This window comes from Thermobia domestica, chromosome 8 (assembly GCF_964235325.1).
Source record: "Thermobia domestica chromosome 8, izTheDome1.hap1.1, whole genome shotgun sequence".
In the NCBI taxonomy this organism is placed as follows: Eukaryota; Metazoa; Arthropoda; class Insecta; order Zygentoma; family Lepismatidae; genus Thermobia; species Thermobia domestica.
In genome coordinates this window covers 213207514-213232971 of record NC_137461.1, presented here as the reverse complement: position 1 = coordinate 213232971, position 25458 = coordinate 213207514, and the positions used below count along the sequence as shown (strand labels likewise).

At 34.9% G+C, this 25458-nt stretch overlaps 1 protein-coding gene across 1 annotated transcript in view; it reads left to right on the top strand.

Annotated features, from left to right (window-relative positions):
- The first annotated feature begins 19561 nt into the window (after nucleotides 1-19561).
- Nucleotides 19562-25458, top strand: part of LOC145692450 (cholinesterase 1-like) — a 103739-nt gene continuing 97842 nt past the window's right edge. Inside the window, exons 1-2 of the mRNA XM_081767758.1 lie at nucleotides 19562-19750; nucleotides 20844-20988. Of these exons, the coding sequence (XP_081623884.1) occupies nucleotides 19562-19750; nucleotides 20844-20988 (334 nt within the window). The remainder of the gene's footprint in view (nucleotides 19751-20843; nucleotides 20989-25458) is intronic.

Below are 25458 nucleotides of genomic sequence, written 5' to 3'. Positions count from 1 at the left end.
AAGTACGCAGGGCGGAGCAGGCCAAATTTTCACACGGGCAAAGTGACTTTTTGGCGCCCTTCCCCTAGTAGTAGCCTATATTTTACATTTTATCATAGTGTTTTTAATAGTTTAAACCAGGAGCGTCATTTCAGATTTTGCTTTGGGGGGGCAAGACCTCTTGATATAAGTAAAATTTCGCGTTTTTCACTGATTTACTACTATTCTAATGATAAAATTTATATACATCTCAAACTCAGGGGGGGGCAAATGCCCCTCCCTGCCCTCCCTAAATGACGCCCCTGTTTTAAACCCATTTTCAAAAAGAAATCCATTACCTAGGAAAACTTCACAAAGAATATGGCCCGCTATAAACAATACCAACTCCACCCCCTCTGGTCTAGTGGCTAGCACGCCTGCCCTCTGTGGTACCGGGTCCAATTCCCGGTGGATTACTGTTGAACGATAAAAGTGGTTCGGATTCCACTATAATTAGTATCCACATCTCCCTTGCCCATTAAGGCATAACCGTGGAACGCTAAACTCAAGCAAACAAACAAACAATACTTAATTCCCGGCACTCTTTATTCTACATGCCATCTCTCAATTTTTCGATACAGCCCCCTTAGTACTATGAAACTCTCTTCTTCCATAGTGAAATGTAAAAACATCATATAATTGCCACTACTTTACAAGAATATAAACCAAAAACGTCAGTAGAAAGCACATTGTAAAATTTACTTTTTGAGGCTCGTTTTGGTGCCCCTCTTTCTCTGGCACCCCGGGCAGTCGCCCGGCCCTTAGTCCGCCCTTGAAAGTACGGACGCATAACTAAGGACTGCGGAGGAGAGGTTAACCTTCATGTTATGCCACTGGTTTGACGTGTTTGAAATGTTCAGTAAGTGATCGGTTAGTGAAATAATTTCGACGGTTACTGATGTTTAAAGTTTAGGTAAGACAAAGCTACCTAATCAAATACATTTGATATCGCTATGTCACAATTTGATTTTTCCTCACATAAAAAAGATAAAAACAATAGTAATAAAAACCCTTACTCGTACTGGGCTCCTAACTAACTAACAACCTAATTCTTACAGACTAGTTGCTCTGACCAACTGAGTTTCGATTTCTTACGCGAAAGAAGTCTGTTATATTAAGAGGCATGCTTTTCATTATCAAAACTGTTCGAAGTAATACGAACATGGCTTAAGAACAGAGACGGAACTGAATTACCACTCGATTGACCTTGAGGGCAAATCACCAAAGCGTAGCTATAAACGTAAGTTCCAGCATGCATTTCTCTGGAGTTGTTTTCAGTATTCCTATCTGCCAGTCATGCTTGTTCGTAGGAGTAATATGTTATAAACCTAACCTTTTGATAGAGCACAATGACAGAGAATCAGAGGAAAGAAACTCTTGCCATTGTGAATGTGGGATACCACACTGTGCAATAAAACTGACGCGTCTCCTTGAAGTGATATTTCATCGAAAATAACTCGTTTTCCTTTATATAGTCTATCCGAAGTTTTTGAGGGTTTCAAAATGAGGAAATGTTACTGACAAACAAGAACGCATTTATGGGTGGGTCTAGGGGGTCCGGACCCCCTCTGAAACCCCAACTTTTCTGTAAATTTAGCCTAAATTTAAGGATTATCTTTTAAAATTTTATTATAATTTATCCTAATATTGAAGTCGGACCCCTCCCGAAATAAATTACTGCATACGTGTCTCCGACAATTTTCAATATATTCGTTAAATAATAAAGTAAAATAACTAAGTTAAAAAGCTTTAACACGGGCTAACTTTTGTCTACTGCCAATATTGCTAGAAGGGATATTAATAGCAAAAACTGCTAGTCAATGCTAAACCTTGGAACGTCATCCCGAACAAGTCTATTATTGAGAACTACATATGAAACATGTTATTAAAACTTATCCAGCTTTTATCTGGCATGAAATTATTATATACACCAAAATTCACTCTCCTAAAATGTGTATCTAAACAATGTACGAAGGAATGAAAATTTTTTATCGAAATATTTAGGCAGGAAACTCTAACAGCCAGCCATTTTATTTAAATCGTAATAAACCCTGTAACCGTACGTTAACGTGAGGACAAAGCTTGGTCCATTGGTAAATTGTTTGAAGAATAAAAACTCAATGTTCGTAGGTTCGAATATATCCAGTCACCACAACATTTTATTCTTATGTGTAACGATGAAATAAGAAAAAATGTATAACCGTTAAGACAAAACTTCAACCAAGTCTGAAGAGAACAATACTAAAATAGTAACACAATGACGTCAACCAAAAATTATTTCATGTAGCGTTTGGACGAAATTACAGCTGTTAACAATTGCAGAAATAAAAACAGGCTGATAGCTGTAATGCAATCTAGACTTCTGAATGCATTTACTTCCTGAAAACTTCCGTCTCGTCATTGGTATGCCGTTAATCATTGTAAAACCTTTCAATTGGAAGTGAAATGACACAAACTAAAACAGTTTTAAATCAATAAATAATGTCTATGTGTAAAAGTAGGTGTCTTTTATCTGCAGTTCTGAGTTCCTTTTACTTTGAAGTGACAAATGAGAGAAGAAAGTATGGTGTTCGAAAAAAAATATCAAATTTGAGATTTCAACGAATTTATACGTATTATAGCCCCTAACACCGAAAAAGTTATTTTTCGATACATGTCTATCTGTTCGTCCGTCCGTTCGCTACACTTTTCTGTGCACTCGCCTATAGGCCATACCGTTCAACTTATCTGCACCAAATTTTAGTTTAAGATTTTCATAGTATTTCCTATAGTTTTTTTATTTCCCTCCTACTCCCAAAACAAGGGTAGTTTCCTGTACGATGAAAATAGAAAAAAGATATTTTCTCGTAACTGGCTCTAACGATCTTGTTTTCTTTCTTTTTTTATAAATCAATATTTAATTAGCAACCCTATTTTGTGGTATAAGGCATTTATCTGAGAAAAATCTACAAGGGGTAGTTTATACTAAGGGGGTGAGTTTTTTCTCGTGATTTTCTCAAAATGGACTCAAATGTTTTCGTTCATATTTCATAAATAAAGATTTCATTAATAACTTATCAATATGGCATAACTCGTTTGTCCTAAAAAAATGCGAGGGGTAGTTTATTCTTGGTGGAGTGTTGTCTGGGCGATTTTCTCAAAAACGACTCAAAAGAGTTTATTCATATTTCAAAAATAAATATTTCGTTAATAACCGAACAATATGGCAAAACTCGTTTGTCCTGAAAAAATATGCGAGGGGTAGTTTACTCTTGTGGGTGTTTTTCCTCCACGGTTTTCTCAAAAATGAGTCAAGCAATTTTGTTCGTACTCAGAAATAAATATTTCATTAAAAACCTAGTAATATGGAATAACTCGCTTACCCTGAAAGAATCCTCAAGAGATAGTTTATTCGGGGAGTTATTTTTCCCTCACGATTTTCTCAAAAATTACTCGGACAATTTTATTGATGATTCATAAATAAGTATTTCATTAATAACCCTATATTTTAGTATAAGTCGTTTCTATGAAAAACAATTACAACGGATAGTTTATTTTTGGGGTCAAGGTTATTTCCCCGACAATTTTCTCGAACGACAGGCGATTTTGTTCAAATTTCGCAAATAAATATTTCATTAATAACCAAAAGTATATCTTAACTCATTGTTCGAAACAATTCACAAGAGGTAGGTTACTCTTGACGTGTTCTTTTTGAACGACTTTCCCAAAGTGACATTTGATTTTTTTCATATTTCATAAACAATGATTGCATTAATTGGTCTATTATATGTCTAATGAAAATGTGCTCAAAGTGTGAGTTAGTTTTGTAGTGTGGATTTTCTTCAATCGAAGTTTTTTATTCGATAATCTGACATTCGATGTATTTGAATAATACGATAATTTTATTCGTATTATCCAAATACACACTTCAGTAACAATTGCGGCCTAACACAGTTAAGAAATTGAATTGAAAAAGTTTAGTGCGGTGGCCCTGTAATTGAATATTTTTTGAGAAACTCCCTAGCTTTTTGTGGTAAACTTAGGCTTTTCTTTTTCGAGCGACAAAAGAGAGAAGAAAATATATTGATTGTGAAAATAATATCAAATTCAGATTTCAACGGATTTACATGTTTCATGGCGTCTACATACCGAAAATGTGACTTTTCGACACCCGTCCTTCCGGTCCGTCCGTTCGGCACACTTTTATATGCACTCGCCTAGAGGCCATACCGTTCAACTTATCTACACCAAATTTTAAACTTAGGGTTTACTTAGTATTCTTACAGGAGCTTTTCCATTTTTTCCTACCACCATTTTTTCCTACCAGCCGAAAATCGAAAAACGCTATTTTCTCAAAAATGGTTTTAACAATTTTGTTTATTTTTCATTAATCAATATTTAATTAACAACCCTATATTGCAGTATCAGATATTTCTCTTAGAAAAATTTCCAAGGGGTAGTTTATTCTTGGAGGTGACTTTTTCTCGACGATTTTCTCAGAAAAGACCCTGGCGAATTTTGTATACACTTCATAAATAAATATTTGACCTTACAACATGGTATAAGTCAATTGACCTGAAAAATATATGAGTAGTAGTTTATTCTTGGACTTGAATTTATTCTCAGTGAGTTTCTCAAACACGACCAGTTGGCAACCCTGTATCTCGACAACGAAGCTGAATTCGAAAACTGCAAGAGGACCATTTGTCTCCTTTTGATGTCACGAATCACCTCCCGAAATTTGTGGACATCTTTCAGGTTCACCCTTAATGAAGCTTCTTTTCGAAAAGTTAACTATTAACTTTAGGCATTGTTTATCTTTTTTTAAATCACAAATGTCGTTATTAATTTTAAGGCCGAGAACTACTTCTGAGAGAATAGATCTTGAAAGATAATATTAAAACTTTCGAGACATTCCAGACAAGACGAGACATTTTACAAGCTATCTCGTGTCCAAAACATTTGCCTCGTATTATCTTGGATGTCACAAAGCGCGTCTTGTCTCTTTCTCGAGACATGTCTTATCTCGTGCGCATTCGTTAACACTTGGGAAGGATTATCTTTCTACTCAAAGCATTGTTTTTATAATGGTTGCATATTTATGATAATTGCTGTCCACATAAATTACAGTCCTTTCAGTTGAATTAATTATTATTATTATTATTATTATTGAAATTGCAATATCTAGTTTAACGTTGGTCGATTATGCACCTACGCTAAGGGAGAATGATGATGAATGAAATGGTGAAATGAAGAAAGTGGGAGGAAAATGGAAAATCTCAAGAAAACACATACCCATGCACACGGTATTTGTCCACCTCAAATTTCACTTGGCGCGAAGTGGAATCGAGCCACGGACCCCATGCACCAAAGGTGAATGCTCTAGTATTATTATTATTATTATTATTAATAATAATAATAATAATAATAATAATAATAATAATAATAATTGTAGCGAGCTCAACGGGTTTCAACCGTTCGACTTAACCAACGTTTGGGTGCCTATTCGTTCGTCGGCTCCATGAGAACTTCTCATAAAAGATATTTCATTTTAATGAAACTAGTAAGTGCCTTCTTTTAGCTCTGCGAAGTAACTATTGCTTGGAATATGAATCTGCAAAACATACGAGGTAAAATTAACCAAATGGTGCAAGTTTCCACTTATATATACAAAACAATTTTGCAATATCAACTACGTGAATCTTGTCCCATAAAGAAGCCGAAACCCCTACACCGAAGAGCCCTCCGAGATTTGATCATTGTCCACACGGACTGAAATTGTCATTTGAAGCCAAGGCTTTAATATGAAGCCAATAATTTCTTTAAAATAGACGGAAAATTCGGAAGTTATAAGCATTTTCATATTTTTGCCTTTTCTTATAAGGGAGCCGTAGTCCCCTATACTGAAGAGCCCCCCCCCCCCGGAGATTTGATCATTGTCCACTCGGACTGAATTTGTCATTTGGAACCAACACATTAATACGAAGCAAAATATTTCTTTAAAATAGACGAAAAATTCGAAAGTTATAAACATGTTAATAATTTTGCCTTTTCTCATAAGGGGGCCGTATTGGCCTACACTGAAGAGCCCCACGAGATTTGATGATTGACCACTTGGACTGAAATTCTCTTTTGAAACCACAACTTTTAATATGAAGCCAAAAATTAAACTTTTACATCAATTTAAACTGACTGGGTTCCGGTTCCCCCCACTATTGTTTAGTTTAGTTAAGTGGTAATTTGTGACAGCTTCACATCATCAAAATAATGTTTCACTTCAACTCCCCTCCCCCAGGAGTTCTTGCTGGATCCACCACTGGAATCAATAGACACTCTTCCTATTCTTTTTGTCACCCTTGATTGTGTAGGGGCTCCCTCGTACAAATAAAGAAGCGGTAATATTACAATCAAGGGGCGCTATATATTAGGTATTTTTTTAGTTACCTACCCCTAACCGCACAGGGCATCTTTCGTAGAATAAAAAATATTACGTGATATTCCAATCATGAAAGGGGAGAGGATGCTGTAAATATATTTCTTATTCATTTTGTCTGTCCTGCTTATCAAAAATTACTTTCTGTTGGAAGGGTACTGAAATGAGAGGGGCAAAATAAAAAGTCGTACCCCCTCCTACATGGTTGCTCAAATAAGTACTAAAGAAAGCATTTTAAACTAAGATATTTAAGATTTAAACTAGGAAACTAAGATATCCTTACATTATGTAAGGATGGCATATTCAGGATTATTATTATTATTATTATTATTATTATTATTATTATTATTATTATTATTATTATTATTATTATTTGAATGTTTTTGGAGCACCCAAATTTTGTGAGACGAACAATGATATGTAGAGGTTTAAGATGGGTGGTCATAGAGGAGGAAAAACCAGGATTTTTCTCTGTCTGACTCTCTAACGTAAAGATTATGTGCTGAAGGTAAGAAGCATCATCATTCTACAATAGGTTACGTAGAATATCAATTACTTGAGTTCTCCTCCTTCGGTCTACTTACCTTATGTAGTAAATTCAAAACAATTTCAATTCAATACAAATACATTGTAAAACTTTTCCGTAATTAAAAATCTAGGGAAAATTAAACATTTAATAGGGACATCTGTTATCAAAATATCCAAACACGTAGATAGAAGACTATGTAGTGAGAAATATTGTGAAACTTTATAAAATTCTCCAAATTAGAATTAACATTTACTGGGAAACATTCGTTATGCGCCAGCGAGCATATGGTGAGCAGTGAGAACAGGGGAAATAATTACGAAACTGTTTGCAAACAAAATTAGGGACGCTAATGCAAGTGCGACAACGGCATTTTTTCTTTTTTTGGTATCGTCATGAGTTTTACACATACGTTACAATTTAATTCTTTCCCACATACAAAATAAATAAAATAACCGTAGTGTAGAGATAAAAATGACAACGGAACTTTCATGGGATCGAACCCGCTACCTTCAGCATACAGACTCAGTGCTTTAACTAACTGAGCTATTTGTTTTCTTGCGTAAGCTGAACCTGTTCTACAGTAAAGACGATATTTCATTACGATCGTCCTACCAATTCGTCCTTTTCCATAGATAATTTCCACTATTTGCTCTATCTTTATGTTAATACTTAGCATAGATTCATATATTTGGAGTTTGCAGATAATGCATATAATAAGACATACTAGAAATATTCGTTAAAAGTTTAGTTTGTAGATTTAATCCACATTTCACTCAATGACATAGATGTCGCTGCTTCGTGTTGAAATGCAGAATTCCCTCGTGTTCTTGAAAATTTCCCACTTTAGCAGAGTTGGTAATTCTCGAGATTTCTGTCGATTTAATGTATTTTGCTTCTAATTTCTTTATTTTAAGCTAATATCTAACACAAATATTAAAAACGGGTTTGTTATTAACCTGTCCTGCTGGGGAAACCTTCCGAAATTTCGAACATATAAAGAAAACGGAGATATTTTCAAAAAACTTCAAAATAAAGAGACGCGTCATTTATTTTGCTCATGGTAGTATATTCTTCATTATAAATGAAGTACGTGTTCAAATTTAAGGTATTTTAAAGTATGGGTAGAGACTCATTAATTATAATTTTTCGACTTTTACCCATAGAGAATGAAAGTTGTGGTTTTTCCCTTACCGTTATCGCGACTTCACTCGTACTGACTAGTGCAAACAGACTCACGATGACCATTAACCTAACTAAAGGCACTTGAGTGGGTTTCCTTAGTTGGTGTTTTTACTTCCTCCAAAATTGAGAGATTGTAGAGTGTAAGCCGTTTGACGAGAACCATGTAGTTGTTTGAGCGGGAAACAACTGTTTTTTAAAAATATAAATTCAAATGTAGACATTGTTTTACTAAACTTAAGTTAAATTGACCCATGCTTAATTATTTTATTAAATTATTACATAAGAAAACATGGCATCAGCATTTTCTCTTTATCGAAAGATTTTTGGACAACTTGGTGAAGAATCATATAACCCACTCTTGTGTGTAATGATTAAAGGATAAAAAATAAAATTTTGACGTCATGTGTCATTTCACTCAACTTCGGCTTTTTTAGACTTTGTTTTATTTTAAGAACAGTAATCAAACAATACATTTATTTTACACCACTTCTGAGGGAATATAATTCTGTTTCTGTAAATCAATCTGTTAAATTGCTTAAATTTGCATTTTAATATCTAACTATTTTCTGCTTTTGATTAAATTACAAAGCGATTAAAACATAGCTAATACTATATTTCTTAATAAAACCCTTTTAAGGAAATCGGAATAAAATTAAGTTGTCAGAATTAAGTGCCTGGTTTACTGTGATGTACTACCATGAGCAAAATAAATGACGCGTCTCTTTATTTTGAAGTTTTTTTGAAAATATCTCCGTTTTCTTTATATGTTCGTAATTTCGGAAGGCTTCCCCAGCAGGACAGGTTAATAACAAACCCGTTTTTAATATTTGTGTTAGATATTAGCTTAAAATAAAGAAATTAGAAGCAAAAAACATTAAATCGACAGAAATCTCGAGAATTACCAACTCTGCTAAAGTGGGAAATTTTCAAGAACACGAGGGAATTCTGCATTTCAACACGAAGCAGCGACATCTATGTCATTGAGAGAAATGTGGATTAAATCTACAAACTAAACTTTTAACGAATATTTCTAGTATGTCTTATTATATGCATTATCTGCAAACTCCAAATATATGAATATATGCTAAGTATTAACATAAAGATAGAGCAAATAGTGGAAATTATCTATGGAAAAGGACGAATTGGTAGGACGATCGTAATGAAATATCGTCTTTACCGGAACAGGCTCAGTTCACGTAAAAAAACAAATAGCTCAGTTAGTTAAAGCAACGAGTCTGTATACTGAAGGTAGCGGGTTCGATCCCGTGGAAGTGCCGTTGTCATTTTTATCACTACACTACGGTTATTTTTATTTTTTTATTTGGGAAAGAATCAAATTGTAACGTATGTGTAAAACTCATGACGATACCAAAAAAAGAAAAAATGCTGTTGTCGCACTTGTATTAGCGTCCCTAATTTTGTTTGCAAACAGTTTCGTAATTATTTCCCCTGTGCTCACTGCTCACCATATGCTCGCTGGCGCATAACGAATGTTTCCCAGTAAATGTTAATTCTAATTTGGAGAATTTTATAAAGTTTCACAATATTTCTCACTAGATAGTCTTCTATCTACGTGTTTGGATATTTTGATAACATATTTCCCTATTAAATGTTTAATTTTCCCTAAATGTTTAATTACGGAAAAGTTTCACAATGTATTTGTATTGAATTGAAATTGTTTTGAATTTACTACATAAGGTAAGTAGACCGAAGGAGGAGAACTCAAGTAATTGATATTCTACGTAACCTATTGTAGAATGATGATGCTTCTTACCTCCAGCACATAATCTTTACGTTAGAGAGTCAGACAGAGAAAAATCCTGGTTTTTCCTCCTCTATGACCACCCATCTTAAACCTCTACATATCATTGTTCGTCTCACAAAATTTCGGTGCTCAAAAAACATTCAAATAATAATAATAATAATAATAATAATAATAATAATAATAATAATAATAATAACCCTGAATATGCCATCCTTACATAATGTAGGATATTTTAGTTTCCTAGTTTAAATCTTAAATATCTTAGTTTAAAATGCTTTCTTTAGTATTTATTTGAGCAACCATGTAGGAGGGGGTACGACTTTTTATTTTGCCCCTCTCATTTCAGTAGCCTTCCATCAGAAAGTAATTTTTGATAAGCAGGACAGACAAAATGAATAAGAAATATATTTACAGCATCCTCTCCCCTTTCATGATTGGAATATCACGTAATATTTTTTATTCTACGAAAGATGGCCCTGTGCGGTTAGGGGTAGGTAACTAAAAAAATACCTAATATATAGCGCCCCTTGATTATAATATTACCGCTTCTTTATTTGTACGAGGGAGCCCCTACACAATCAAGGGTGACAAAAAGAATAGGAAGAGTGTCTATTGATTCCAGTGGTGGATCCAGCACGAACTCCTGGGGGAGGGGAGGGGAAGTGAAACATTATTTTGATGATGTGAAGCTGTCACAAATTACCACTTAACTAAACTAAACAATAGTGGGGGGAACCGGAACCCAGTCAGTTTAAATTGATGTAAAAGTTTAATTTTTGGCTTCATATTAAAGTTGTGGTTTCAAATGAGAATTTCAGTCCAAGTGGTCAATGATCAAATCTCGTGGGGCTCTTCAGTGTAGGCTAATACGGCCCCCTTATGAGAAAAGGCAAAATTATTAACATGTTTATAACTTTCGAATTTTTCGTCTATTTTAAAGAAATATTTTGCTTCATATTAAAGTCTTGGCTTCAAATGACAATTTCAGTCCGTGTGGACAATGATCAAATCTCGGAGGGCTCTTCGGTGTAGGGGTTTCGGCTTCTTTATGGGACAAGATTCACGTAGTTGATATTGCAAAATTGTTTTGTATATATAAGTGGAAACTTGCACCATTTGGTTAATTTTACCTCTTATGTTTTGCAGATTCATATTCCAAGCAATAGTTACTTCGCAGAGCTAAAAGAAGGCACTTACTAGTTTCATTAAAATGAAATGTCTTTTATGAGAGAAGCAGACGAACGAACAGGCACCCAAACGTTGGTTGAGTCGTACGGTTGAAACTCGTTAAGCTCGCTTCAATTATTATTATTATTATTATTATTATTATTATTATTATTATTATTATTATTAATAATAATAATAATAATAATAATAATAATAATAAAGCATTGCAGGGACCTTTGGTGCAGGGGGTCCGTGGCTCGATTCCACTTCGAGCCAAGTGAAATTTGAGGTGGACAAATACCGTGTGCATGGGTATGTGTTTTCTTGAGATTTTCCATTTTCCTCCCACTTTCTTCATTTCACCATTTCATTCATCATCATTCTCCCTTAGCGTAGGTGCATAATCGTCCAACGTTAAACTAGATATTGCAATTTCAATAATAATAATAATAATAATAATAATTAATTCAACTGAAAGGACTGTAATTTATGTGGACAGCAATTATCATAAATATGCAACCATTATAAAAACAATGCTTTGAGTAGAAAGATAATCCTTCCCAAGTGTTAACGAATGCGCACGAGATAAGACATGTCTCGAGAAAGAGACAAGACGCGCTTTGTGACATCCAAGATAATACGAGGCAAATGTTTTGGACACGAGATAGCTTGTAAAATGTCTCGTCTTGTCTAGAATGTCTCGAAAACAAAAGTCTAAGTTTTAAAATTATTTTTCAAGATCTATTCTCTCAGAAGTAGTTCTCTGCCTTAAAATTAATAACGACATTTGTGATTTAAAAAAAGATAAACAATGCCTAAAGTTAATAGCTAACTTTTCGAAAAGAAGCTTCATTAAGGGTGAACCTGTAAGATGTCCACAAACTTCGGGAGGTGATTCGTGACATCAAAAAGAGACAAATGGTCCTCTTGCAGTTTTCGAATTCAGCTTCGTTGTCGAGATACAGGGTTGCCAACTGGTCGTGTTTGAGAAACTCACTGGGAATAAATTCAAGTCCAAGAATAAACTACTACTCATATATTTTTCAGGTCAATTGACTTATACCATGTTGTAAGGTCAAATATTTATTTATGAAGTGTATACAAAATTCGCCAGGGTCTTTTCTGAGAAAATCGTCGAGAAAAAGTCACCTCCAAGAATAAACTACCCCTCGTAAATTTTTCTAAGAGAAATATCTGATACTGCAATATAGGGTTGTTAATTAAATATTGATTAATGAAAAATAAACAAAATTGTTAAAACCATTTTTGAGAAAATAGCGTTTTTCGATTTTCGGCTGTTTGTAAACCACACTTATTTTAGGTGGTAGGAAAAAATGGAAAAGCTCCTGTAAGAATACTAAGTAAACCCCAAGTTTAAAATTTGGTGTAGATAAGTTGAACGGTATGGCCTCTAGGCGAGTGCATATAAAAGTGTGCCGAACGGACGGACCGGAAGGACGGGTGTCGAAAAGTCACATTTTCGGTATGTAGACGCCATGAAACATGTAAATCCGTTGAAATCTGAATTTGATATTATTTTCACAATCACTATATTTTCTTCTCTCTTTTGTCGCTCGAAAAAGAAAAGACTAAGTTTACCACAAAAAGCTAGGGAGTTTCTCAAAAAATATTCAATTACAGGGCCACCGCACTAAACTTTTTCAATTCAATTTCTTAACTGTGTTAGGCCGCAGTTGTTACTGAAGTGTGTATTTGGATAATACGAATAAAATTATCGTATTTTTCAAATACATCGAATGTCAGATTATCGAATAAAAAACTTCGATTGAAGAAAATCCATACTACAAAACTAACTCACACTTTGAGCACATTTTCATTAGACATATAATAGACCAATTAATGCAATCATTGTTTATGAAATATGAAAAAAATCAAATGAGTCACTTTGGGAAAGTCGTTCAAAAAGAACACGTCAGGAGTAACCTACCTCTTGTGAATTGTTTCGAACAATGAGTTAAGATATACTTTTGGTTATTAATGAAATATTTATTTGCGAAATTTGAACAAAATCGCCTGTCGTTCGAGAAAATTGTCGGGGAAAAAACCTTGACCCCAAAAATAAACTATCCGTTGTAATTGTTTTTCATAGAAATGACTTATACTAAAATATAGGGTTATTAATGAAATACTTATTTATGAATTATCAATAAAATTGTCCGAGTAATTTTTGAGAAAATCGTGAGGGAAAAATAACTCCCCGAATAAACTATCTCTTGAGGATTCTTTCAGGGTAAGCGAGTTATTCCATATTACTAGGTTTTTAATGAAATATTTATTTCTGAGTACGAACAAAATTGCTTGACTCATTTTTGAGAAAACCGTGGAGGAAAAACACCCACAAGAGTAAACTACCCCTCGCATATTTTTTCAGGACAAACGAGTTTTGCCATATTGTTCGGTTATTAACGAAATATTTATTTTTGGAATATGAATAAACTCTTTTGAGTCGTTTTTGAGAAAATCGCCCAGACAACACTCCACCAAGAATAAACTACCCCTCGCATTTTTTTAGGACAAACGAGTTATGCCATATTGATAAGTTATTAATGAAATCTTTATTTATGAAATATGAACGAAAACATTTGAGTCCATTTTGAGAAAATCACTGAGAAAAAACTCACCCCCTTAGTATAAACTACCCCTTGTAGATTTTACTCAGATAAATGCCTTATACCACAAAATAGGGTTGCTAATTAAATATTGATTTATAAAAAAAGAAAGAAAACAAGATCGTTAGAGCCAGTTATGAGAAAATATTTTTTTTTATTTTCATCGTACAGGAAACAACCCTTGTTTTGGGAGTAGGAAGGAAATAAAAAAAAAACTATAGGAAATACTATGAAAATCTTAAACTAAAATTTGGTGCAGATAAGTTGAACGGTATGGCTTCTAGGCGAGTGCACAGAAAAGTGTAGCGAACGGACGGACGAACTGATGGACATGTATCGAAAAATAACTTTTTCGGTGTTAGGGGCTATAATACGTGTAAATTCGTTGAAATCTCAAATTTGATTTTTTTTTCGAACACCATACTTTCTTCTCTCATTTCTCACTTCAAAGTAAAAGGAACTCAGAACTACAGATAAAAGACACCTACTTTTACACATAGACATTTATTGATTTAAAACTGTTTTAGTTTGTGTCATTTCACTTCCAATTGAAAGGTTTTACAATGATTATCGGCATACCAATGACGAGACGGAAGTTTTCAGGAAGTAAATGCATTCAGAAGTCTAGACTGGATTACAGCCTGTTTTTATTTCTGCAATTGTTAACAGCTGTAATTTCGTCCAAACGCTACATGAAATAATTTTTGGTTGACGTCATTGTATTACTATTTTAGTATTGTTCTCTTCAGACTTGGTTGAAGTTTTGTCTTAACGGTTATACATTTTTTCTTTCTTATTTCATCGTTACACATAAGAACAAAATGTTATGGTGAGTGGATAGATTCGAACCTACGAACATTGAGTTTATATTCTTCCAACACTTTACCAATGGACCAAGTTTTGTCTTCACGTTAATGCCCGGTTACAGGGTTTACTACGATTTAAATAAAATGGCTGGCTGTTAGAATTCCCTGCTCACATATTTCGATAAATAATTTTCATTGCTTTGTAGATACGTAGAGCAATGTTTAGATACACATTTTAGGAGAGTTAATTTTGGTGTATATAATAATTTCATGCCAGGTAAAAGCTAGATAAGTTTTGATAAAATGTTTCATATGTAGTTCTCAATAATAAGCTTGCTGTTCGGAGTGAAGTTCCAAGGTTCAGCATTGCCTAGCAGTTTTTGCTATTAATATCCCTTCTAACAATATTGGCAGTGGACAAAAGTTAGCCCGTGTTGAAGCTTTTTGCTCCTAATTTAGTTATTTTACTTATTTAAGGAATATATTGAAAATTGTCAGCAGGCACGTATGCAGTAATTTATTTCGGGAGAAGTCCGACTTCAATATTAGGATAAATTATAATAAAATTTAAAAGATAATCCTTAAATTTAGGCTAAATTTACAGAGAAGTTGGGATTTCAGAGGGGAGTCCGGACCACCTGGACTCACCCCTAAATGCGTCCTTGTTTGTCAGTAACGTTTCCTCAATTTGAAACCCTCAAAAACTTTGGATATATAAAGGAAAACGAGTTATTTTCGATAAAATATCACTTCAGAAGACGCGACAGTTTTATTGCACATGGTGGTATCCCAAGTTCACAAGGGCAAGAATTCATTAATTTTGATTCTCTGTCATTGTGCTCTATCGAAAGGTTAGGTTTGTAACATATTACTCCTACGAACAAGCATGACTGGCAGATAGGAATACTGAACACAACTCCAGAGAAATGCATGCTGAACTTACAGCTACGCTTTGGTGATTTGCCCTCAAGGTCAATCGAGTGGTAATTCAGTTCCGTCTCTGTTCTTAAGCCATGTTCGTACTACTTCGAACAGTTTTGATAATGAAAAGCATGCCTCTTAATATAACAGACTTCTTTCGCGTAAGAAATCGAAACTCAGTTGGTCAGAGCAACTAGTCTGTAAGAATTAGGTTGTTAGTTAGTTAGGAGCCCAGTACGAGTAAGGGTTTTTATTACTATTGTTTTTATCTTTTTTATGTGAGGAAAAATCAAATTGTGACATCGCGATATCAAATGTATTTGATTAAGTAGCTTTGTCTTAGCTAAACTTTAAACATCAGTAACCGTCGAAATTATTTCACCAACTGACCACTTACTGAACATTTCAAACATGTCAAACCAGTGGCATAACATGAAGGTTAACCTCTCCTCCGCAGTCCTTAGTTATGCGTCCGTACTTTCAAGGGCGGACTAAGGGCCGGGCGACTGCCCGGGGCGCCAGAGAAAGAGGGGCACCAAATCGAGCCTCAAAAAGTAAATTTTATAACGTGCTTTCTACTGACGTTTTTGGTTTATATTCTTGTAAAGTAGTGGCAATTATATGATCTTTTTCCATTTCACTATGGAAGAAGAGAGTTTCATAGTACTAAGGGGGCTGTATCGAAAAATTGAGAGATGGCATGTAGAATAAAGAGTGTTAAATAATAATAATAATAATAATAATAATAATAATAATAATAATAATAATAATAATAATAATAATAATAATAATAATAATAATAAATATGAATGTCTTTGGAGAGCCGAAATTATGTGAGACGAACAATGATATGTAGAGGTTTAAGATGGGTGGTCATAGAGGAGGAAAAACCAGGATTTTTCTCTTTCTAACGTTAAGATTATGTGCTGAAGGTAAGAAGCATCATCATTCTACAATAGGTTGCTTTTACGTAGAATATCTATTACTTGAGCTCCCCTCCTTCGGGCAACTTTGCTTATGTAGTAAATTCAAAACAATTTCAATTTAAGACAAATATTTATAGAGAAAATTAAACATTTGATAGGGAAATATGTTATCAAAATATCCAAACACGTAGATGGAAGACTATGTAGTGAGAAACATTGTGAAACTATAAAACTCTTCAAATTAGAATTAACATTTACTGGAAAACATTCGTTATGCATCAGTGAGCACAGGGGAAATGATTACGAATCTGTTTGCAAACAAAAATTAGAGACACTAATGCAAATGCGACGATATTTTCTCTCTCTTTTTTTTTTGGTATCGTCATGAGTTTTACACATACGTTACAATTTGATTTTTTCCCAAATAAAAAAAATAAAAAATAACCGTAGTGCAGTGATAAAAATGATAACGGCACTTCCACGGGATCGAACCCGCTACCTTCAGTATACAGACTCGTTGCTTTAACTAACTGAGCTATTTGTTTTTTTACGTGAACTGAGCCTGTTCCGGTAAAGACGATATTTCATTACGATCGTCCTACCAATTCGTCCTTTTCCATAGATAATTTCCACTATTTGCTCTATCTATACGTTAATACTTAGCATAGATTCATATATTTGGAGTTCGCTGATAATGCATATAATAAGACATACTAGAAATATTTCGTTAAAATTTTCGTTTGTAGATCTAATCCACGCTTCTCTCAATGACATAGATGTCGCTGCTTCGTGTTGAACTGCAGAATTCCCTCGCGTTCTTGAAAATTTCCCACTTTAGCAGAGTTGGTAATTCTCGAGATTTCTGTCGATTTAATGTATTTTGCTTCTAATTTCTTTATTTTAAGCTAATATCTAACACAAATATTAAAAACGGGTTTGTTATTAACCTGTCCTGCTGGGGAAACCTTCCGAAATTTCGAACATATAAAGAAAACGGAGATATTTTCAAAAAACTTCAAAATAAAGAGACGCGTCATTTATTTTGCTCATGGTAGTACTTGATTCTCAAAACACATATTATTTTTTAACACTACTCACTTGATTTGTTTAACATTAAAATCACCTGGTCAAGACAAAATGTTACACATGCCAATAGGTGATATACACAAGCAAGTGTGAGCATGGCGATGTTCTATCCACGGATTTATTGACTTAAGTTCAGCGCACAGGAAACATATAAAGACTATTCAAAATGACTTGCAGAGGGAGGCCAAGCTCGATCGTGAATTTGTTGGTCAGTCGTTCATAACAACAAGTGTTACTGCCTAAGGAAACACAGCTTTTTCACGAGGAAGGGCACGTTTCAGGGACAGATACATCAGAGTGTACGTGGTCTCCAATCAAACATTATAAAATACTAACAAGGGATTCAGACCAAGCTTGCAACTTAACCACTCGTACACCGTAACAAGGTTGGAAACTTATTGTTTAAGCCTAGTCTGTGTCCACTTTGTATGAATTGAATACTTTTACTGGAATTGAATACTTTTGTAAGACTCTTTTGATATTGGGAAATGAAGTATGATTAAAAGATTTGTCTACAGGTATCATAATATCATACAAGTAGTTCACAGCACGCGCTTTTATGATTGTTAAACATGTGGTTCATGATTCCATATTGTGATATCCTTCAAAAACCATCACACCAGTGACTGAGTTCTTTGCAATGTAGGAAGCATTGGAGTGGTTCCGATTGATAATACTACATTCAGACGGTCATTTTTGGAATACAATGTACTCCCTAATGTCAATAAATGTACTCCCTAATATGATGTGGAATAAATTACATTTGAACCACATAACTACATACTTGCCACTTGCCTTTATGATCGTGCTCTACTATGGCAGCAGAGTTGAAAAAACCATTTGTACGACGAAATCATAGATGATCAAATAGTATCTGGAATATATTCTTCCGTAACGGATTTCGTTGCAGTCCAGTCATTTTATTCCTGATGACTTGAGAAGTCCTCGGACTCATTCAAGGTAATGAATCCACGCTGGCATATTTGTAGTCCGGTTGACCAGCAGATAAATAGTTGTGATTGGTCGAATAGGTTTCAATATGCCTCTTAAGTTCTGACTTCCCTTAGACATATCAACAACTATCTGATTCTTGTATGTTTATCACTGGAACTGAAACAAAGAATCATAACTTGTTAACACATTGAGTGTTGAAGGAATGTAACTCTACACTATCTCCAGCAAGTATGTCGCATTTTGGTAGTTTATTCCTGGTTACTTACAACACCGACCAATTTGTCTTGATAATTTTGCCTAGTAGTATTTGTTTCTTAAAGATGGTAGTAAATAAATTTTGACTTTTAATTTTACACCAGTTTATTCAAACTTACCATATTCCCAAATGTTGGCAACACTACTAAGCATTAATGCAGCAATAGCAAAACAGCTACAGAAAATTAGATTAATTACTTAGCAAAAGAAACATTTTCAATTGTCTAAATGACATATTGAGGCGAATCAAGTGAAAACTACGTATTTTACACGAAGAATAGTTTTTATATGTGCCCAGAATAATACAGGGTTGTCCATAAGTCTTAGTACAGTGGATTATTTTGGAAACAAACATGATGAAAGCCAATCTGACTAGCGGAGGTTAGACTTGGATAAAGGAGCTACCAATTGATACATGCGTGGTGAATGGCGACCATCTTGGATCCAGGTTATTTTTTTAAAATAGGAAGGTAGGCATGTGACACATGAATTAACTGTTTTTTCAGGGGAATGCAGTCCAGCAAGCAGATATGCGTTATCATTTCCCGTTCCAAAGTAATGACGCCCCAAAGTAGACGGGTTTTTGTTTCCTTGCAGGGATAATGACATGGCACTAACGCTGCAAGAAAGACGTGACGTCCCAAATTTGACAGGTTTTCTTTTCGTTGCATCTAGAGCGAGATGGTACTTTAAAAAAATAAAAATAAAAAAGTACCATCTCTCTCTACGTGCTACGAAAAGAAAACCTGTCACGTCTTTCTTGCAGCGTTAGTGCCATGTCACTTTCCCATCAAGGAAACAAAAAACCGTACCACATGTTTCTGTGTTGAGGATTCTCTATACGAACAAGTGGCATCCCTTCAAGCTGCAGCTTGTCCACAACCTTTCATAAGATGATGCAGACCGGCGCATGGAACTCGCCAATTGGGCTTCGTCACAATATGACAAAGATCCACATTTCGCAGCCAGTGCTGTCTTCACCGACGAGTTAAACTTTTATTTGGATGGGGAAGTGAATCGCCAGAATATGCGATATTGGTACAAACCTGCATGCGATCAATCCCTGCAAGAGTGTTACCCCTGTTCATATCATGGTGTGGTGCGGCATGCGGAACACGTCGATCATAGGAACCTTATTCATTCCTGGTACCCGAAATGGTGTACGATTTCTAGATATGTTACAGGAGTTGGTGTTTCCGTTGCTTCCTTGACCTGATGCCACCTTGCCACGATATTTCCAGCAAGATGTTGCCCTGCCGCCTGTGCTGGAATGCTTGGATCTGCATTTTCCTGGACGTTGGATCGGTCGCCGAGGCCCTGTGGAGTGGCCAACCTGGTCGCCGGACCCCACTACCTTGGATTTTTTATGTGGACACTTAAAATATCTGGTGTATCAGAAGATTCGGGTTGTTACACACCTACAGGGAGGTATTCAGGACGCCTCTGATAGCATCACCCGCATTGTGTTGTTACGGGTTCAGCAGGACTGGATTAAGAGACTCCGCTTGTGTGCTGCAATGGACGGTCAACATGTGGAGCACATCCTGTAGGTGGGACTTTTGGGCGTTATAACTTTGGAACGGAACTTGATAACGAACTTCTGCTTGCGGGACTGCATTCCCGTGAAGAAGAAAAAACAGTGCTAATTGATATGTCACATGAATACCTTCACATTTGAAAAAAATAACCTGAATCCAAGATGGCCGCCATTCACTACGCATGCATCAATTGGTAGCTCCTTTACCCAAGTCCGCCTTCCGCTAGTCAGATTTGCTTTAATCATGTTTGTTTCCAAAATAATCCGCTGCACTAAGATTTATGGAACACCCTGTATAATATAATTGAAAATGATAAAGATAGCTTATAAGCATACCTGAGTAATTGATACTTAAATATAACAATATTATAAACATATAATCGATTAAATTACTTATTCTAAGTAAATAGTTTTGTAAGTTCTTTGTTCAATTTCAAATTAACTGATTATTCGCTACACCATGTCAGATGAGATTCCATAATAATCATATAATGCAACTCAAGCCACATAAACTTCAAAACAGGGAAGTTCAATAAATTGTGGAATTCAAAGACATGAACGGTAAATTTATAGGCTTTACTAAAATCAATATTGTGCCTGCATGAAAGAATGGCCAAATCTATCAACTTGAAGATAAACTATATTTTCCTTCCAGGTGTCTAACGATTCAAATACTCCAGTGTTGTTGTACATACATGGAGGTGGTTTTTATGCTGGTTCCAGTACAGGAATGAAACATGACTTTTTAATGGACGAAGAAATAATTTTAGTTAGCATTCAGTATCGACTGGGACTTTTAGGTAACTTTATTATAAACGTTTTATTTACCAACATTAAATAAATATTATAAATATTGAACTCTAAATGATCTCTTAAATTGTAAGATATAAAATTACTATTTCTAATGAACAGTGTAATACATGGTACAATTTTTCAATTGGGCTATTATTTCTTAATAATTAGAGATTTTAAATTAGAGTTTTGTTGATATATATGCTATAGTATTTTTGTGCAAAGGTTAGCATTTAGTTAAGCACATTTTCTATCTATGAAGTAAAGTTCGGGTAGGAAAATTTTTGTCTACGAGATTTTACGTCGAGAATGGTCTGAAACAAGGTGATACGTTATCGCCATTATTATTCAACTTTGTCCCAAAGTACGCTATAAGGAAAATTAAAGAGAGCAACAGGGCCTAGAGTTGAACGGTATTCATCAGGTTATGGCATATGTTGATGATGTAAATTTAATAGGGGGTGATAGGAGAACAATCGAAAGAAATGGAGAGGTCTTATTAAATGCTTTCAGGGACATGGGTTTAAAAGTAAATGCAGAAAAAACTAAATACATGGAAGTTCATCGGGAGCGTAATAAGGCAAATTAAGGGTGCATTAAACATTAAATAATACTTTTGATAAAGTAGATACTTTCAAATATCTAGAATCAATATTAACAGACGAAAACCATATTCACGAAGAAATTAAATGTCGACTAAAAGCAGAGAATTCGTGTTATTATTCAGTTAAAAATTTCTTGCCATTGCGAATTCTGTCGAGGAATTTGAAGCTTAAAATATATAAAACGATAATCATGTCTGCTGTCCTGTATGGTTGCGAAACATGGTTGCTTATTCCGAGAAAACAACCTAAACTGAAAGTATTCGAGAACAAGATCCTGAGACGAATATTCGCACTCCAGATGAACGGGAATGGGGAATGCCGGAAACTTCATAATGAGGAACTACTTATTTTACACGGTTTACCAAACATTGTTAAGATCATTAAATCTAGGAGGCTCAAGTGGGCAGGTCATGTAGTCAGGATAGAAGAAAGTAGGAACGCTTTCAAAGTCTTAACTGGATGTTCAATAGGAAAACGGATATTAGGAAATCTAGGCGCACATTGTTCTTTTCTCAATTAACGTATTTTATTCAAATCTTTGTCTGATAATAACAAAATATTTTGTTTGTCAGTAATGCATTTCCTTTGGTAGGAATCTAAATACTTCGATCTATCAATAAATAACTATTAGTTTCCAATGTAATATAAAGAACAATAATATTTAACTACATAATGGTTAAGGCCGTACGGATTTCTCAAGTATTGTAAATCTTGTTACGTAAAAAAACAGTTGGCATTTTTACATTCACAAGACTTCATGAAATACGTGTATTTTCATGTTATCAACGACAAGTGAACACAAAAATTAGAAAATTAAATTGAAAACTTTAAGTACATCATTCAGTACAAGCCCAGAATTGTGATACGTTAAGAAACAAATAACATTATAACAAAATGATAACCAAAAAGTTCAAGTCAATTTTATATTGGCCACCTTATCTGTTATAACGAAAGCAGTCAAAACGCACAATTACTAAATCAATCAAAACGTCCAGTCGTCTAAAGCCAGAATGCACAGTGTTCACATAGTTAACAAACATTGTCAGAAAATGGTTCAAAATTAACAGAACATCCAATTTTCGAAGTGAAGAGAAAACTCCATAAACAGAGATAAGGTGCAAAAGCCCAAACGTTCAAAACTTTCATAGAAACGGTCAGAACTCGGTAAAACTGAAACGATGAGAACACCCAATGGACATATAGCCCACAAGAACTGTCATGAGATCAACATAACTGTTAGAATTTCCAATTTCCAAAACGGGCAGACCATCCCCAAAACAGAAGCTGTCAAATAGTGCAAAAGTGAAAGGCATTTTATTAGTTGAATTGGACACATTCCCTTTCACACAAAGTGACCACAATTGACACATATATGTTAGAATTCAAACTAGGAAAATCAGTCAAACCACCCACCTGAGCGATCATAACGCCGAGGGAAATAATCGGAACAGACAATTCTGAAAACGATCAGAATGACTTATAGCGAGAGCGCTGAAGTTGCAGTCGTATAAAGGTTAAAACTCTAGTACCTTAAACAGGTAATATCCCACGGTTACAGAAAATGGGATTAAATAAGCGAAAACGCGAATATTACTGTGTATTAGTTGTAGTAATAAATTAGATTTATTATGATTAATAATAATAATAATGTTTGGGAAATACTTCAAATCTATTTTAATCTAATGTCACAGTAAGGCCATAAGAGCTTAGTAAACATACAAAATTTAATATGGTATGTAGGCCTTCTTTTACCCTCATAATGAGTAATCGAAGTTGGGATATTTATTTAGTAAAATTTTCAGGGATGACCAGGTCATCTGAAAGGTATTGAACATTTTGCAAACGAAATGGCGTTATTGTCCTAACTCTCAGGGTATATAAGCGGGTCAGTCACGATATCTTTTCACAGCTGACAGTTGGAGCTAGTAATTATGCAACAAATTGTTGGAATTCTATCATCGAACGTAAGGTATTGCGCTGTGAAGATGTGTAAACTTTGCGAAAAACTACGCTACATTTAACAACGACCTTTCAATAAAGACGATAATGCGGCGCAACTTGTGAAAAATGAATTGTTATGGGCAAAATAAGTTATCAAAAGATGGTTCCTTTCGTTCTGGAAATTTCTATGTCCCAGATGTTTTTTATCGTGGGTGGTCGAAGTGGAGAAAGACCGGCATTAAGCAATCGTCATGGCCCCAATGTCCTAAACGGCCATCTCTAACTCTTAAACCATTTGGAGAAAGCTAACTACAAAGATAAGCTCATCTGCGTTTATCATCTCTTTTATCTTTGTTTTCATTGTTGCTTCCAATGATGATATCCAATTTAGATCATTCGAGTTACAAAAGACATAACTTTTTGTGGGGTTGGCAACACTGTTCATTTAGTGATATTCAACAATATACGGGCAGGTGTCCTCCTTTCAATAGTTAATTTGTGTAAAATTTCGTTTCTTTGTCTCTTTTGATTTTTCCGTTACCACGATTGTATCTTCTAAATTATAATATAATGTGGAAACGTCAATTCACGACTTTGTCGTCACTTCGGAACGGGTTAACGTTCTCGCAGGGAGCTACTATTTCACAAAGGGGAGTTTACTGTCACATAGTATACATCTCGTGGGTGTGCGTACCATAACACGAAATTACCTTATATGAGGTAATATATAGGTGATATATATGGGGTATGCCAAGTGTAATGACAAAAATGAAACCACAGATTCCTGGCACCGAAAAAAGCAAAACAGTTTATATGATATAGTCAAGAAGTGAAGAGGGACAGAGCTAGACAACTTTGAATGTGGAGAAAAATTAACTTCACACCTGCCTACCGGGAGAATGATAGGAGCTGGATAGACCACAGTGAGCATATAGATTGGACTCCAAGATCAACGGGAGTTGCATCATATTGATTTTGTATTTGGAGACACCTCAAAAACGTTATTTACAACTATCCTATTGACACAGTTGCCGACTTACAAAACAACTCTGAAGATACTTGTGAACAGTTAGGCAACACACAGGGAGTGATAGAACGTATTCTAAACTTACTGCAGCTCCGATTAGCACGTTGCATATATGTGGGAGGGCAGCACTTTGGACATCTTTGAACATCTGTGTTAGATACTACGTTACAAGTAGAGTACGCCATTGTGTATTCTGCCTATTATCTCATTACATTACACGACTAGTTATACTTGTTCTTATTGCTACCCTCCCTCTGCAAATGTCTATCTGGTATACTACTTTCCATTGCTCCCTGAGATTATGCAGCCATGTTCAGTGGTCTTTGCTTTGACTCCCATTGTAAATGAGCGTGGCATCATGCCATGGATAACTACTTCTTTGTGTATGGTTTCCATCTTTACTGAACTGTCTCATTACCTCTGCGGTACAGATATTTGGTGAATCCCTGCATAAAGTACGGAGAATCCCTAACGCAGTTATGTACTATGCGTTTAAAGGTCCAGCCGATTTTATTTTAATTAATTTCTGGACCCCATTCCTAGGTGCTATCATTATTCCATTAGGCAGGTGTGAAATTACTTTCCCCCCATATTCGAAGCTGTCTATCTCCGCCCCTGTCCATTTTCAAACTGTATGTCACATAAACATTTTTGCTTCTTTTGGCGCCAGAATGTGTGGTTTCAATTTTCGCCATTACTTTTGGGAAAACTACATCCCATGTGCACCAAAATTAAATATATCGGATATTCTAAAAATGGCGCCCATGAACTACAGAACACTATTCTACATGTCAAAATAAAGTGAAAAATATATATAATTGAATATATTTCGGGTTCTCGCCTGAAGACGCGAATTCCTAAAAAAAATAAATAAATAAATAAAAAATAAAAAATAAAACCAGAGT